The 12,422-nt window shown below is 43.1% G+C and overlaps 1 protein-coding gene across 1 annotated transcript in view; it reads right to left on the bottom strand.

Moving 5' to 3' along the window:
• Window positions 1-12,422, bottom strand: part of OBI1 (ORC ubiquitin ligase 1) — a 39,409-nt gene that overhangs the window by 5,735 nt on the left and 21,252 nt on the right. Inside the window, exons 4-5 of the mRNA XM_081327157.1 lie at window positions 9,794-10,042; window positions 2,607-2,695 (exon numbers count right to left, since the gene is read on the bottom strand). Coding sequence (XP_081183283.1) covers window positions 2,607-2,695; window positions 9,794-10,042 — 338 coding nt within the window. The remainder of the gene's footprint in view (window positions 1-2,606; window positions 2,696-9,793; window positions 10,043-12,422) is intronic.

Raw genomic sequence — 12,422 nt, 5'->3', positions numbered from 1 at the left:
ACTGATCTTTTCTTTGTCAGTGGGCAAACGTACAAAATCAGCAGGGGAGCAAATACTTTTTTCCCTCACTGTTATGTATGTGTGTGTGTACATATACATACACACACACACACATACATGTGTGTGTGTGTGTATGCATGTACGTATGTGTGTATGTACGTATGTATATATAAACATTTATTGGCTGCCCATTTTACCTCAAGGTAACTCTTTCCTGAAGGGACGCGGTGGCTCAGTGGGTTAGGATGCTGAGCTTGTCGATCAGAAGGTCGGCAGTTTGGCGGGTCAAATCCCAAGTGCCACGTAACAGAGTGAGCGCCTGTTACTCGTCCCAGCTTCTGCCAACCTAGCAGTTCGAAAGCACGTAAAAATGCAAGTAGAAAAATAGGGACCACTCCGGTGGGAAGGTAACAGCGTTCCGTGCGCCTTTGGCGTCTAGTCATGCCGGCCACATGACCACAGAGACGTCCTCGGACAAGCGCTGGCTCTTCGGCTTTGGAAACGACTAGCACGCATGTGCGGGGGAACCTTTACCTTTACCTTTAACTCTTTCCTTACTTTAATGCCAAGACCTTTGAGGGGAAAAAAGCAAGCGCTTGAAATGAGAAATATTTTAATAAGGATTCAGGGAACTCCTTGATTGTTTTACTTCATGCTATCGTTTTATTTTTATTTTAAAGTTTCTCTACTGCAACATGCTAGGGCATTTACATTCAGGCTCCCAAATTTCAGAGGCTCTAGATGCGTGAAGAATCACCTTACCCAAATTGAGCCCAAAAGTTAGCTTGTTCTCTACTGGTCAACTGGGTAAGACTAGGTGAAAACTACTGGGAAATGACATTCTTTTACCGGTCTACTATATACAGCATCCTCTCGTACGGTATTGTGGTTTGGTATGCTGGCCTGACAGCCGCGGATAGAAAGATATTACAGAGGGGGTGTGAGCACAGTACAAAACATTGTGTGCTGTCCCCTGACACCACTTGATGACACATCGCCAGGCCCCCTGCCTTGGAAGAGTGAGGAAAATTCTCAGGGACGACTCACACCCTGGTCGGTACCTCTTTGCTCTCCTACCATGGGGCAGGAGATACAGGAGTATAGCCAGCCGTACCAACAGGCTGAACAACAGCTTCTATCCATGGGCTGTCAGGCTCTTGAACGGGAAATAACTCTTATGTATGATTGACTTGCGAGGCCGGTGTGTTGTGCAATTAGCTCATATGGTGCAACAAGATGGTGGGTTTGTTGTCACTGTGAGTTGTTGGGGGGGGCACGAAGGGAGGCTCAGCCAATCTCACTGTACACATGTTGTATTTTGATAATAATAAATAAAGGTTCAGGTTCGGGAAACTGATTTCAGATAACATTAGGTGCATCTTCCTGATGCTGGAAGCTCTTTTGAAAAACTGGAAGTTACTGCTGTGGTAAGTGGTGAGATCACAGATACTGGTGGGATTTGAGAAGCATCTGGGAGCTACAGGTTAAGGTGCCCTAGCTGCATCTGATTAAATATCCTTTACTGCGGGCACAAATGACGTTCTCCACGGTCCCTTCCGATGTTATGAACAGAGGTCAAGGCTAATCTTCTCTAAAGAATCCACTTGAGTGAAGAACCAGAAATGTTCTAGTTATGGGATTCTCTCTCAAGCAAGACTTGATCCTGAATTCTTCACTCAATTTATGTGTGTTATGCTGTTCCCTTTCCTGACCTTAGTTAGTTCCCTCATTTTGTTTCCTATGGGCTTACAATCACAGTTTGTAGACGAGTTCAATTGCAAACTGCACATCTACTACGAAAGGACCAATGACAGAAACATCCAGCCTTGTGGTTTATCACTCATTTGTAGTTCCCAAAGACGGCAGTTCACTCTAAAGGAAAAGCTATATTGTCTTTCCAAAGTTGCAGAATTTAGCAGAGTCCATTTATATACGGATTTGGCAATAGGTTCTCAACGGAAGCAAGGTGCAATGTGCTTATTTAAAATGAGCCTCTAGTGCAGACATGTCAAACACAAGGCCCGGGGGCCAAATCCGGCCCGCGAAGTGGTTTCATGCAGCCCGCAAAGCCATCCTGGAAACAGTGAGGGAACGGCCCCCACTGCCTTGGCCCTGGCCCAGAGACCCTCCTCCTGCCAGAGACCCTCAGATCTGTCTCATTCCTGCCCAGGCCCCCATAGGCACCCTTGATGCGAACGATGTAGAGCTGGCCATGCCCACCTAGTAGGCCATACACACTCTAGCCACGCCCACCCAGTAGGCCACACCCACCCAGGCCATACCTTCTCGGCCCCCTGAGGGCAACCGCAATGCTGATGCGGCCCTCAATGAAATTGAGTTTGACACCCCTGCTCTAGTGTATTAAAAGCACAGAGGTGTCACGAAGGGGAAGTTAGGGATCAAACAGTCATGTTCCATTTTTTTTTAAGATGCATTTGAAACAAACCTGGGCTGATCCTATAAGCAACCTATAAACTGCCAAGTGGAGAAACTGCCCAGAATTCATTTTGACTCCCTTACCTCATTGCACCTTCCCGTTTGGCCCACCAAGAGTTAAAGCCCAGTCCCATGAAAAATGCATGGAGGGGTTTTAAATATTTACATACCTCTGGGGTGACCTGCTCCCAACCTCAGCCTTCAGCTGCAAGTTCTCTCTCGCAAGGCTACCGTTTTCAAGCCTCAGTTTCTTATTCACCTACGTGGAAGTAAAAGGATTAACAACGTCAACAAGCTAACATCGCTTCAACCAGACCTGGTTTTAAGAAGAACAGGGATGAAATGTAACAACAGCGATGGGCGAGGCCAATTATTTATTCTACTCCTAGAGATTTCCATCCAACAGAGACACCACTTAAAAATTACCCTGGGAGATGGCAGGCGGAAACTGACAAGAGAATAGGCATTTTTAATTCATAATTCCAAAATACGCCGCGAGGCTCCTATCCAGGGAAATAAACAGAGCTGTGTTAGTTCAACCTAACGGTCATTAAAGCAGATATACTAATGGCAATTCAATGTTTCCTGCCTCCACTCCACGACTAAATTCTTTAAATGGATTGACATTGCGGTGTGCAGGTATCAGCAAAATGAATGTTGAACAACTTCTATGCTCTTCCAAGCAGACAAAGATTGCTCAGTGGCATCTACTTTCTTTTTAAAGAGACAGAACCCCATACAACACACACAGAACAAAACTCATGACAATAATTTGTTTGTCATTTTACTTGGGGAACATTTCTGGAAGGATGTTATTAGCCAGCAAAGTCTTTCACAAATCCTCTGACTCAATAAACAAGACATTTAAAAAAAACAATAAACTCCAAATAGGAGACTTGGCAATGGCAGACACATATTGTATCAGGAAATTTAGAACATCCCAAAGGCTGCTTTCCACTGGGCTAATCTATTAAGCCAAGTAAAACAGATGAAGAACGGTTGTAGGAACTGGGTATGGCCAGTCTAGAGAAAAGACAGACCAGGGTTGATATGATAGCAGTATTCCAGTATTTGAGGGGCTGCCACAAAGAAGAAGGGGTCAACTTGTTTTCCAAAGCACCAGAAGGCAGGACAAGAAACAATGGTTGGAAACTGACCAAAGAGAGAAGCAACCTGGAATTAAGGAGAAACTTCCTAACAGTAAGGACAATTAACCAGTGGAACAGCTTGCCTCCAGAGGTTGTGGGTGCTTCATCACTGGAGGTTTTTAAAAAGAGACTGGACAGCCACTTGTCTCAAATTGTACAGGGTCTCCTGCTTGAGTAGGGGGATGGACTAGAGGGCCTCCCAGATGTCTTCCAGCTGTTATTTTAATTGATAAGTATCCCAGGGATGAGCAATGCATGGATTTCATATTGTTTGTTGTAAGAGTAAGTTGGATATAGAGAAATTCAATTTTTGTCAAAGGCTGGCATATCCTACCCGATTCGGTTATTTCAGCTACTAACTTTCATAGTTTTAATTCCAACTTAACTTCTGTGGATCTCATCTCATATTTAAGAGGTTCCTAAGGGGACAGGCGTAAGGGCACTAACATGCCTATCGTCCCTGTCACGTTTTACACTTTTTCATGTTGTTCGTTCAAATTTGTAACTTTTGTTTGAGGAATAAACAAAAACTAAAATCAAATAATAAAGTAAATAATGAAATGGAATACAATGCCATACAATAAAATAAACAAAATAATAAAATAAAATAAAATAAGGGCGACAGTTGCAGTGATTCACTGCAGGCCAAGAAAGGACGTAAAATGGGGCAAAATTTATTTATTTATTTGGATTTATATACCGCCCCTCTCCCAAGGGACTCGGGGCAGTGTACAGGGCAATTAAAACACTATAAACAACACATAATATACAAAAACTAAAATGAAATTAAATCAAATAGCCCTAAACAATAAACACATTCTAAAATTTAAAATTTTTAAAATTTAAGATCTAAAATCCCAATCCCTCAGTCCAGGCTGGCAAGTTCAAATAGCCAAGTCTTCAGGTCGCGGCGAAAAGAGCGAAGGTCAGGGGCCATCCGGAGCTCAACCGGTAAGCGGTTCCACAGGTCTGGCGCGCCCACAGAGAATGCTCTCCCCCTGGGGGCCGCCAGTCAACATTCCCTGACCGACATCGCCCTGTGCGCTCCTCTCTGTGGGAGCGCACAGGGCGATGGGCCGGCAAAAGGTACTCCCGTAAATAACCCGGACCCATGCCATTCACTTAACAACAGAAATGATGGGCTCACTTGTGATACAAGTCGAGGACTAACTGTATCTATGTGGCCGCTAAGGAGTCAAAAGTAACTTGGTGGCAGGTGATCATCGTCAATCAGCAATCTATCAACCAGTGAGAACAAGAAACAGGGCAGTTCGCAAGGTCAGCCTTTCCTGAGTGTCCTCCAACAAAGCGGATGCTTCATGTACAAAAATATCATCCTCTCCCTCCAACAGGCTTACTTTACTTTAGTAGTAAATGTTTCTCTTGGGGAAAAAAGTTTTGAAGAATATGACTTGCTATCCCATAAGCCAGTGGCCCCCCAACCTTTTGGGCACCAGGGACCAGTTCCATGGAGAGAGGTTTTTTCCATGGACCAGAGGGGGGGGGGCATGGTTTCATGTACTGTCTGCATCCCGTGGACGGGGCTTGGCTTGTTTGCGTGGACCAGTTTCTGGCATGCCGTGGACCAGTGCCAGTCCATGGACCAGGGGTTGGGGCCCCTTACCATAAACAACAGTTGCCTATTCCAGCTATAGCAAGCCCTAAAAGTGAAAGGCTTTAAGGCTGTTTCTTTTAAACCCTGAAATGCCTCTTTTAAATCACTAGGACACAAAGGCCTTCTTTCACGAAATGGCGTCACACGGGTTATTGGTCAGCTCTAGAAGGTCGAGAGAGCTTCTCTCTCTCCGTCAGTGAGATGACATTTGCAAAACAGGAAGATGTCGGCCAGATACACGATAGACTATATTGGAATCCTTGAAAGGAGATCTGGTCATCGATATTGAAAAAGGAAAGCAGCCTAATGCAATTAGCAGCTCCTGGATTGGGAAAAAAAGGATCAGCAGACAAAACAGGCAAGTGATTCTGACGGTCAGTGTTTTCTTTTAGGTTGTCAAAGAGGAAATAAACATTCAGGCATTTGTGAAATATATGCAGAATATAACAGAAGAACAGAGTTGAAAAGGACCTTGGAGGTCTTCTAGTCCAGTCCCCTGCTTGAGCAGGAAAACCTATACCATTTCAGACAAGTGACTGTCTAGTAGTCTCTTCTTAAAAACCTCCAATGATGGACTGCCCGTGATTTCTCCACCAAGAGCCTTGGTGGAGCAGTGGGCTAATGCCTCCTTAAGTAACACCAGCTGCCTGCAATTAGTGCAGGTTCGCATCCCACCAGGCTCAAGGTTGACTCAGCCTTCCATCCTTCCGAGGTAGGTAAAGTGAGGACCCAGATTGTTGGGGGCAATTAAGCTGACTTTGTAATAATGCCACTTGGGGGGGGGGAGTCCTAATAAGCAGGCATATACATAGAATGAAGGCTACTGCTAAGCTTGTAAGCCGCCCTGAGTCTTCGGAGAAGGGCGGGATGTAAATGGAATTAAAATAAAATAAATAAATAAATAAATTTCTGAAGGCAAGCTGTTCCACTGGTTAATTGTTCTCATTGTTAGGAAGTTGCTCCTTAATTCTATGTTGCTTCTCTGTTTGTTTCTTGTCCTGCCCTCTGGTGCTTTGAGAATAGTTTGACTCCTTCTTTGTGGCAACTCCTGAGATATTAGAACACTGCTATCATGTCTCCCCTAGTTCTTCTTTTCACTAAACTAGACAAACTCAATTTCTGCAACCATTCTTCATATGTTTTAGCCTCAAGCCCTCTAATCATCTTTGTTGCTCTTTTCTGCACTCTTTCCAGAGTCTCTACATTTTTTTTATAATACGGTGACCAAAATTGGATGCAGTTTTACTAAGGCTTTATAAATTATAGCAATTAGCAACAACCAAAGAATTTAGACTGAGATATTCTCAACACGACAAATGTCTAGATTCCTCTAGGTGTTTTAGAATCTATCATCCTTCTGAATTCTCTCTTGAGAAAGACGAGTGGCCTCCGTTTGTTCTTTGTAAATGAGCTATCCAACTCAACTAATGCACAGAGTCCCAGGAGAGATATTCCTCCAAGATATAGCTTGATACCGGAGGCTCCACTTTTGGGATGAACAGCTAAGATTGCGCAGTCGTTAACGTGTCCCGGATGGCAAAATATTAGGCATAACAATTTATGTCTAGATTGGACTCAGAAGACTGAAATGCATTTCAGCCTGCACTTGAAGGGTATTCTGGAAATTGAAATTAGGTTCAAGCAATGGCGTCATCAGGGCAAGATGTGACGGACACAGCGAACAGGTAATTTTCCCAGGGCAATCAAACTGGGTCAGCACATTTGAAATAAATGATACGGGGATTCTAAAGTGAAGATCCTGTGGAACCACTATATCCAGGGCCTAAGTACAGCTGCTTCGATTCTAATTAGAATGGGAAGCTAGCAGTTTTCAGCGTGAAGGCACATTCTGGTTCTAGTGCTCAGGACATGGATGGCTGTGGCGTGTGCAACTCCAGTTACGAGCTTGCTAACCGGGGCAAAACAGTGACCACAGCAGAGATAAATTTTTGAGATGATTCAAATTTTCCACGAGTTGATTACCATTAACAGTTGGTTAACAGAGAGTTTTGGAATTTCAATCTTGTCTTTCATTATTATTATTTTTATTCCTTTTCTCTAATTATTGTTTTTCCTCTTAACTATTTTGAGATTAATACAATACATAGACGACAAGCTAAAAAATCTCTAAACAGATTTAGTAGTTTAAAATTCTTTGGGCCCGTTTCACAAGGGTGGAAAGCTAACACTGTTGTATTATATCAATCAGCATTCAACCAGAAATGACATTCAGAGCCTTGGTGGAGCAGTGGGCTAATGCCTCCTTAAGTAACACCAGCTGCCTGCAATTAGTGCAGGTTCGAGTCCCACCAGGCTCAAGGTTGACTCAGCCTTCCATCCTTCCGAGGTAGGTAAAATGAGGACCCAGATTGTTGGGGGCAATAAGCTGACTTTGTAATAATGCCGCTTGGGGTGTGTGTGAAAGCCCTAATAAGCAGGCATATACATAGAATGAAGGCTACTGCTAAGCTTGTAAGCCGCCCTGAGTCTTCGGAGAAGAGCGGGATATAAATGGAATTAAAATAAAATAAAAATAAAAAATATGTCTATGGAGATTCTCAGTCATCCAGGTCATGGTTGTCCTAAAAGTGCTTTTTCAAGAGGCAACTGGACATTCTTTTTTTCTTTTTCTTTGAAGATTTTTCACTTCTCATCCAAGAAGCTTCTTCAGCTCTGACTGAATCCTTCCATTCCCCACCATCCAGTCAGAGCTGAAGAAGCTTCTTGGATGAGAAGCGAAACATCTTCAAAGAAAAGCAAGAAAATATAATCACCTCTTGAAGAAGCAGATTTGGGACATTATGTATATATGTGTTTATTTATTTTTTAAGACACTATTTTTTTTTAAGGTCTTGTTTGTTGTTTTTTTAAAATTCACGCTCTTGAGATATCGTGGAGTCAAATGGCCATGCAATCTCCTAGCACTGGTCTCGTGAACTATTAACTGGTAGGAGATGAAGCTCTGATTAGCTGCAGGGCATCAATTATTCTGATCCTCAGGGAGGCCACATAATTCTGTTTATAGAGAAAACTGTATAGCAATGAGGTGCCTGATCCTATTTATGGGCCATTAGGAACATTTTTAAAGCAGAGACCTCACCCTGCCAACAAAAGTGCGTATAGTCAAGGCTATGGTCTTCCCAGTTGCAATGTATGGCAGTGAAAGCTGGGCTCCAAGATCACTGCAGATGGGGACTGCAGCCAAGAAATTAAAAGACGCTTGCTCCTGGGGAGGAAAGCCATGGCAAATCTAGATAGCACACTAAAAAGCAGAGACATCACCCTGTCAAGAAAAGTGCGTATAGTCAAGGCTATGGTCTTCCCAGTCGCAATGTATGGCAGTGAAAGCTGGACCATACAAAAGGCTGAGTGCCAAAGAATTGAGGCCTTTGAACTCTGGTGCTGGAGAAGACTCCTGCGAGTCCCTTGGACTGCAAGGCGATCAAACCGGTCAGTCCTAGAGGAGATCAACCCTGACTGCTCTTTAGAAGCTAAAACTCAAATACTTTGGCCACCTAATGAGAAGGAAGGACTCACTGGAGAAGAGCCTAAGGCTATGAAAGATGGAGGGCAAGAGAAGAAGGGGACGACAGAGAATGAGGTGGCTGGATGGAGTCACTGAAGCAGTAGGTGTGAGCTTCAATGGACTCCAGAAGATGGTAGAGGACAGGAAGGCCTGGAGGAACGTTGTCCATGGGATCGCAATGGGTTGGACACAACTTCGCAGCTAACAACAACAAGGAACATTTTTGGCTTGATCTTACAAGAAAACAAGAAAAAAAGTACATCACTCTGCAAGAGTGTTTTTCATTTAACAGGATATTTGACTGGGGCCAAAGAATGTAAGGTCAACTGACCATTACTGAACCCTGTAGGTAGTCCTCAACTTACAACAGTTCATTTAGTGACTGTTTGAAGTTACAACGGCACCCAAAAAAGTGATCTATGACTGTGTTTCACAATTATGACCCTTGCAGCATCCCCACGATCACGTGATCAAAATCCGGACGCTTGGCAACTGGCTCTTATTGATGACGTTTGCAGCGTCCAGGGGTCATGTGATCCTCTTGGGTCACCTTCTGACAAGCAAAGTCAGTGGGGAATCCAGACTCACTTAACAACCACGTCACTAACTTGGCAACTGCAGTGATTCACTTAACAAATGCATCAAGAAAGGTCACAAAATGGAGCAGAAACATCTTGCAGAAAATACAGCTCCACACACAGTCCTTTCAGCAGCTCCAAGAAGGCTCCACATCCATTTATACTACTCAGGTGCCCCTGAGGACACAGATAAGCCTCCAGGTGGCCTCAATAACTCTCTAAAAGAAGGAAAATGACCAGTTGTCTGCAAGAAATATAAATCCTTCCATTCCCCGCCATCCAGTCAGAGCTGAAGAAGCTTTTTGTATGAGAGGTGAAAACGTCTTCAAAGAAAAACAAAGAAAGTCCAGTTGCCTCTTAAAAAAGCACCTTTGGGGCCATTAATAGAGCATTACACTTAAGACAATTTGAGGTCCCAATCCTCTTTGACCCGTCCCCTGTCAACAGCCAATGCACAGATGGCCACCTAGTTGCCGTCAACAGACATTACCTCCATTAATTTTTCCATGTCCTCCTTCACTTTCTCGTACATGTCATTTGCAGCCTGAAGCTTCTGGGTCCATGCTGCCAACGTCTCAGCATCCACTTTGTGCTCATTGTCCGAGGGCTGTGGACTCTCCTGAGTTCTCTCTGGCACCTGCAGGGTCTCAGGATGTAGAACAGATTTGAGCTGGGACTCCAGGCTGAGGTTTTCTCCTTTCAGAGTTTCCAGCTCTTTCTGTAGCGATTCTATCTCATCCTAGTGGATAAAAGGTCCAGAGTGAAGTAGAGACCACAGCTAAAACACTGCCAGTTTAAAGCAGACAAAGCCACAATGATTTAATTCTCCGGGAGAGCTTTGAAGGGTGACCACAGTGCAGAATCTGATAAATGTTCTAGATCAGGGGTAGGCAACCTTGGCTCTTTTATGACTCGTGGACTTCAACTCCCAGAATTCCTGAGCCAGCATGGCTCAACTGGGAAACTCTCCCTTTCCCCTCAGCATGGCTGGCTCAGGAATTCTGGCAGTTGAAGTCCACGAGTCATAAAAGAGCCAAGGTTGCCTACCCCTGTTCTAGATTTCAGTGTTTCACCAAATGACATGTGTGTGTATGCCATTAAGAGATACACAACTCTGCTGGATCATACCAAGGGATCATCGGGCCTGACCATCTTAATTCTGATATCAGGGTAAGCAGATCTGATTTAGCTGCTGTGCTTGGAGCGGTCCCTGACTTAAAGCAATAAGATCTGAGGCAATATAAAAGTTAAGTGTTGAATATATAGTATACATGTTTGCTGGATATGCCAAGGAAAAGATGAGATGCATTATTTCAGGCACACAAGTAGTTCACATGGAATAATTTGTTAAATATTTACAAGGAAAACATGGAAGTGATCAAAATAATGGAAGCACTCATGATGAAGTGTTTTGGGGGATAAGTGAGGGTAGGACAGAAGAAAGATGAAATTAATGGATTTGGGGAGAAGGAGACCTATGTTGTAGCATTTCAGCATATAGATAAACTTTGTTCAAGTGTGTCAGGGTATTATTGATTTTTGGCACTTTTCTAAAAGAACAAGGGTGTAATAATTACAGATAGTGCTCGAGTTATGACCAAAATTGAGCCCAAACAAGTGAAACATTTGTTAAGTGAGTTTGCCCTATTTTATAATAATAATAGTAAAGTTGGAAGGAACCTTGGAGGTCATCCAACCACCTGCTCAGGCAGGAAACCCTATACCATTTCAGACAAATGGCTGTCCAGTCTCTTCTTAAAGACTTCCAGTGTTGGAGCATTCACAGCTTCTGGAGGCAGGTTAATTGTTCTGTCAGGAAATTTCTCCTTAGTTCTAGGTTGCTTCTCTCCTTGATTAGTTTCTATCCGTTGCTTCTTGTCCTGTCCTCAGGTGCTTTGGAGACTTTTCTCGCCACAGTTGTTAAGTTGAATAATTGCATTTGTTAAGTTTGTAACATGGTTGTTAAGGGAATCTGGTTTCCCCACTGACTATGCTTGTTAGAAGGTCGCAAAAGGGGCATCGCATGAACCCGGGGACACTGCGACCGTCATAAATAGGAACCACTCACCAAGCATCTGAATTTTGATCATGTGACCACGGGGATGCTACAACGGTCGTGTGTGTGAAAAACGGCCTTAAGTCACTTTTTCCAGTGTCGTTGTAACTTTGAATGGTCACTAAATGAACTGTTGTAAGTCGAGGACCACACCTGTATATACTGAGTACCTTCAGGGAATCACTGCACGGGTCACTGATAATAGAGGTGATCCTTTTGTCTCAGCCAACAATTTCTATTTTTTTTTAAAAAAGGTACTTCACACTGAAAATAGCATTTTTCAACAAGCTTCCAACACCTGCTTAGTCATTCTCCCTATCATCCCAGAATGTACAGCTAGACCTCAATTTACAACCTTTTGTTTAGTGACCATCTGAAGTTACAACAGCGCTGAAAAAACGGACTTAAAACTACCTTTGCAGCATCCCCAAGGTCATGTGATTGAAATGTTGGACGCTTGGCACCTGGCATGTATTTATGAAGTCACTCATGTGATCGGCCTTTGGTGACTTTTTTGACAAACAAAAGTCAATGGGGGAGCCAGATTCATTTAACAACCATGTTGCTAACTTAACAACTGCAGTGACTCCCTTAACAACTGCCGTAAGAAAGGTCGTAAAGTGGGGCAAAAACCCACTTAACAATTGTCTCGCTTAGCAACAAAATTTTGGGCTCAGTTGTGGTTGTAAGTTGGGGAGCACCCGTCCTACAAATACGCACAATCAAAGCACACACATGAATATGTGTGTAATTTTTTCCTCATGATCAATTAGGAATAGAATAGAATAGAATAGAATATAGAATAGAATATAGAATAGAATAGAATAGAATAGAATAGAATAGAATAGAATAGAATAGAATAGAATAGAATAGAATAGAATAGAATGCAGAATAGCATAGCATAGCATAGAATGCAGAATAGAATAGAACAGAATAGAATGCAGAATAGCATAGCATAGCATAGAATGCAGAATAGAATAGAATAGAATAGAATAGAATAGAATAGAATAGAATAGAATAGAATAGAATAGAATAGAATAGAATAGAATAGAATAGAATAGAA

This window comes from Vipera berus (genome assembly GCF_964194415.1).
Source record: "Vipera berus genome assembly, chromosome: 4".
In the NCBI taxonomy this organism is placed as follows: Eukaryota; Metazoa; Chordata; class Lepidosauria; order Squamata; family Viperidae; genus Vipera; species Vipera berus.
Note: the sequence above shows the minus strand (reverse complement) of the source record. Positions and strands in the feature narration are given on the sequence as shown.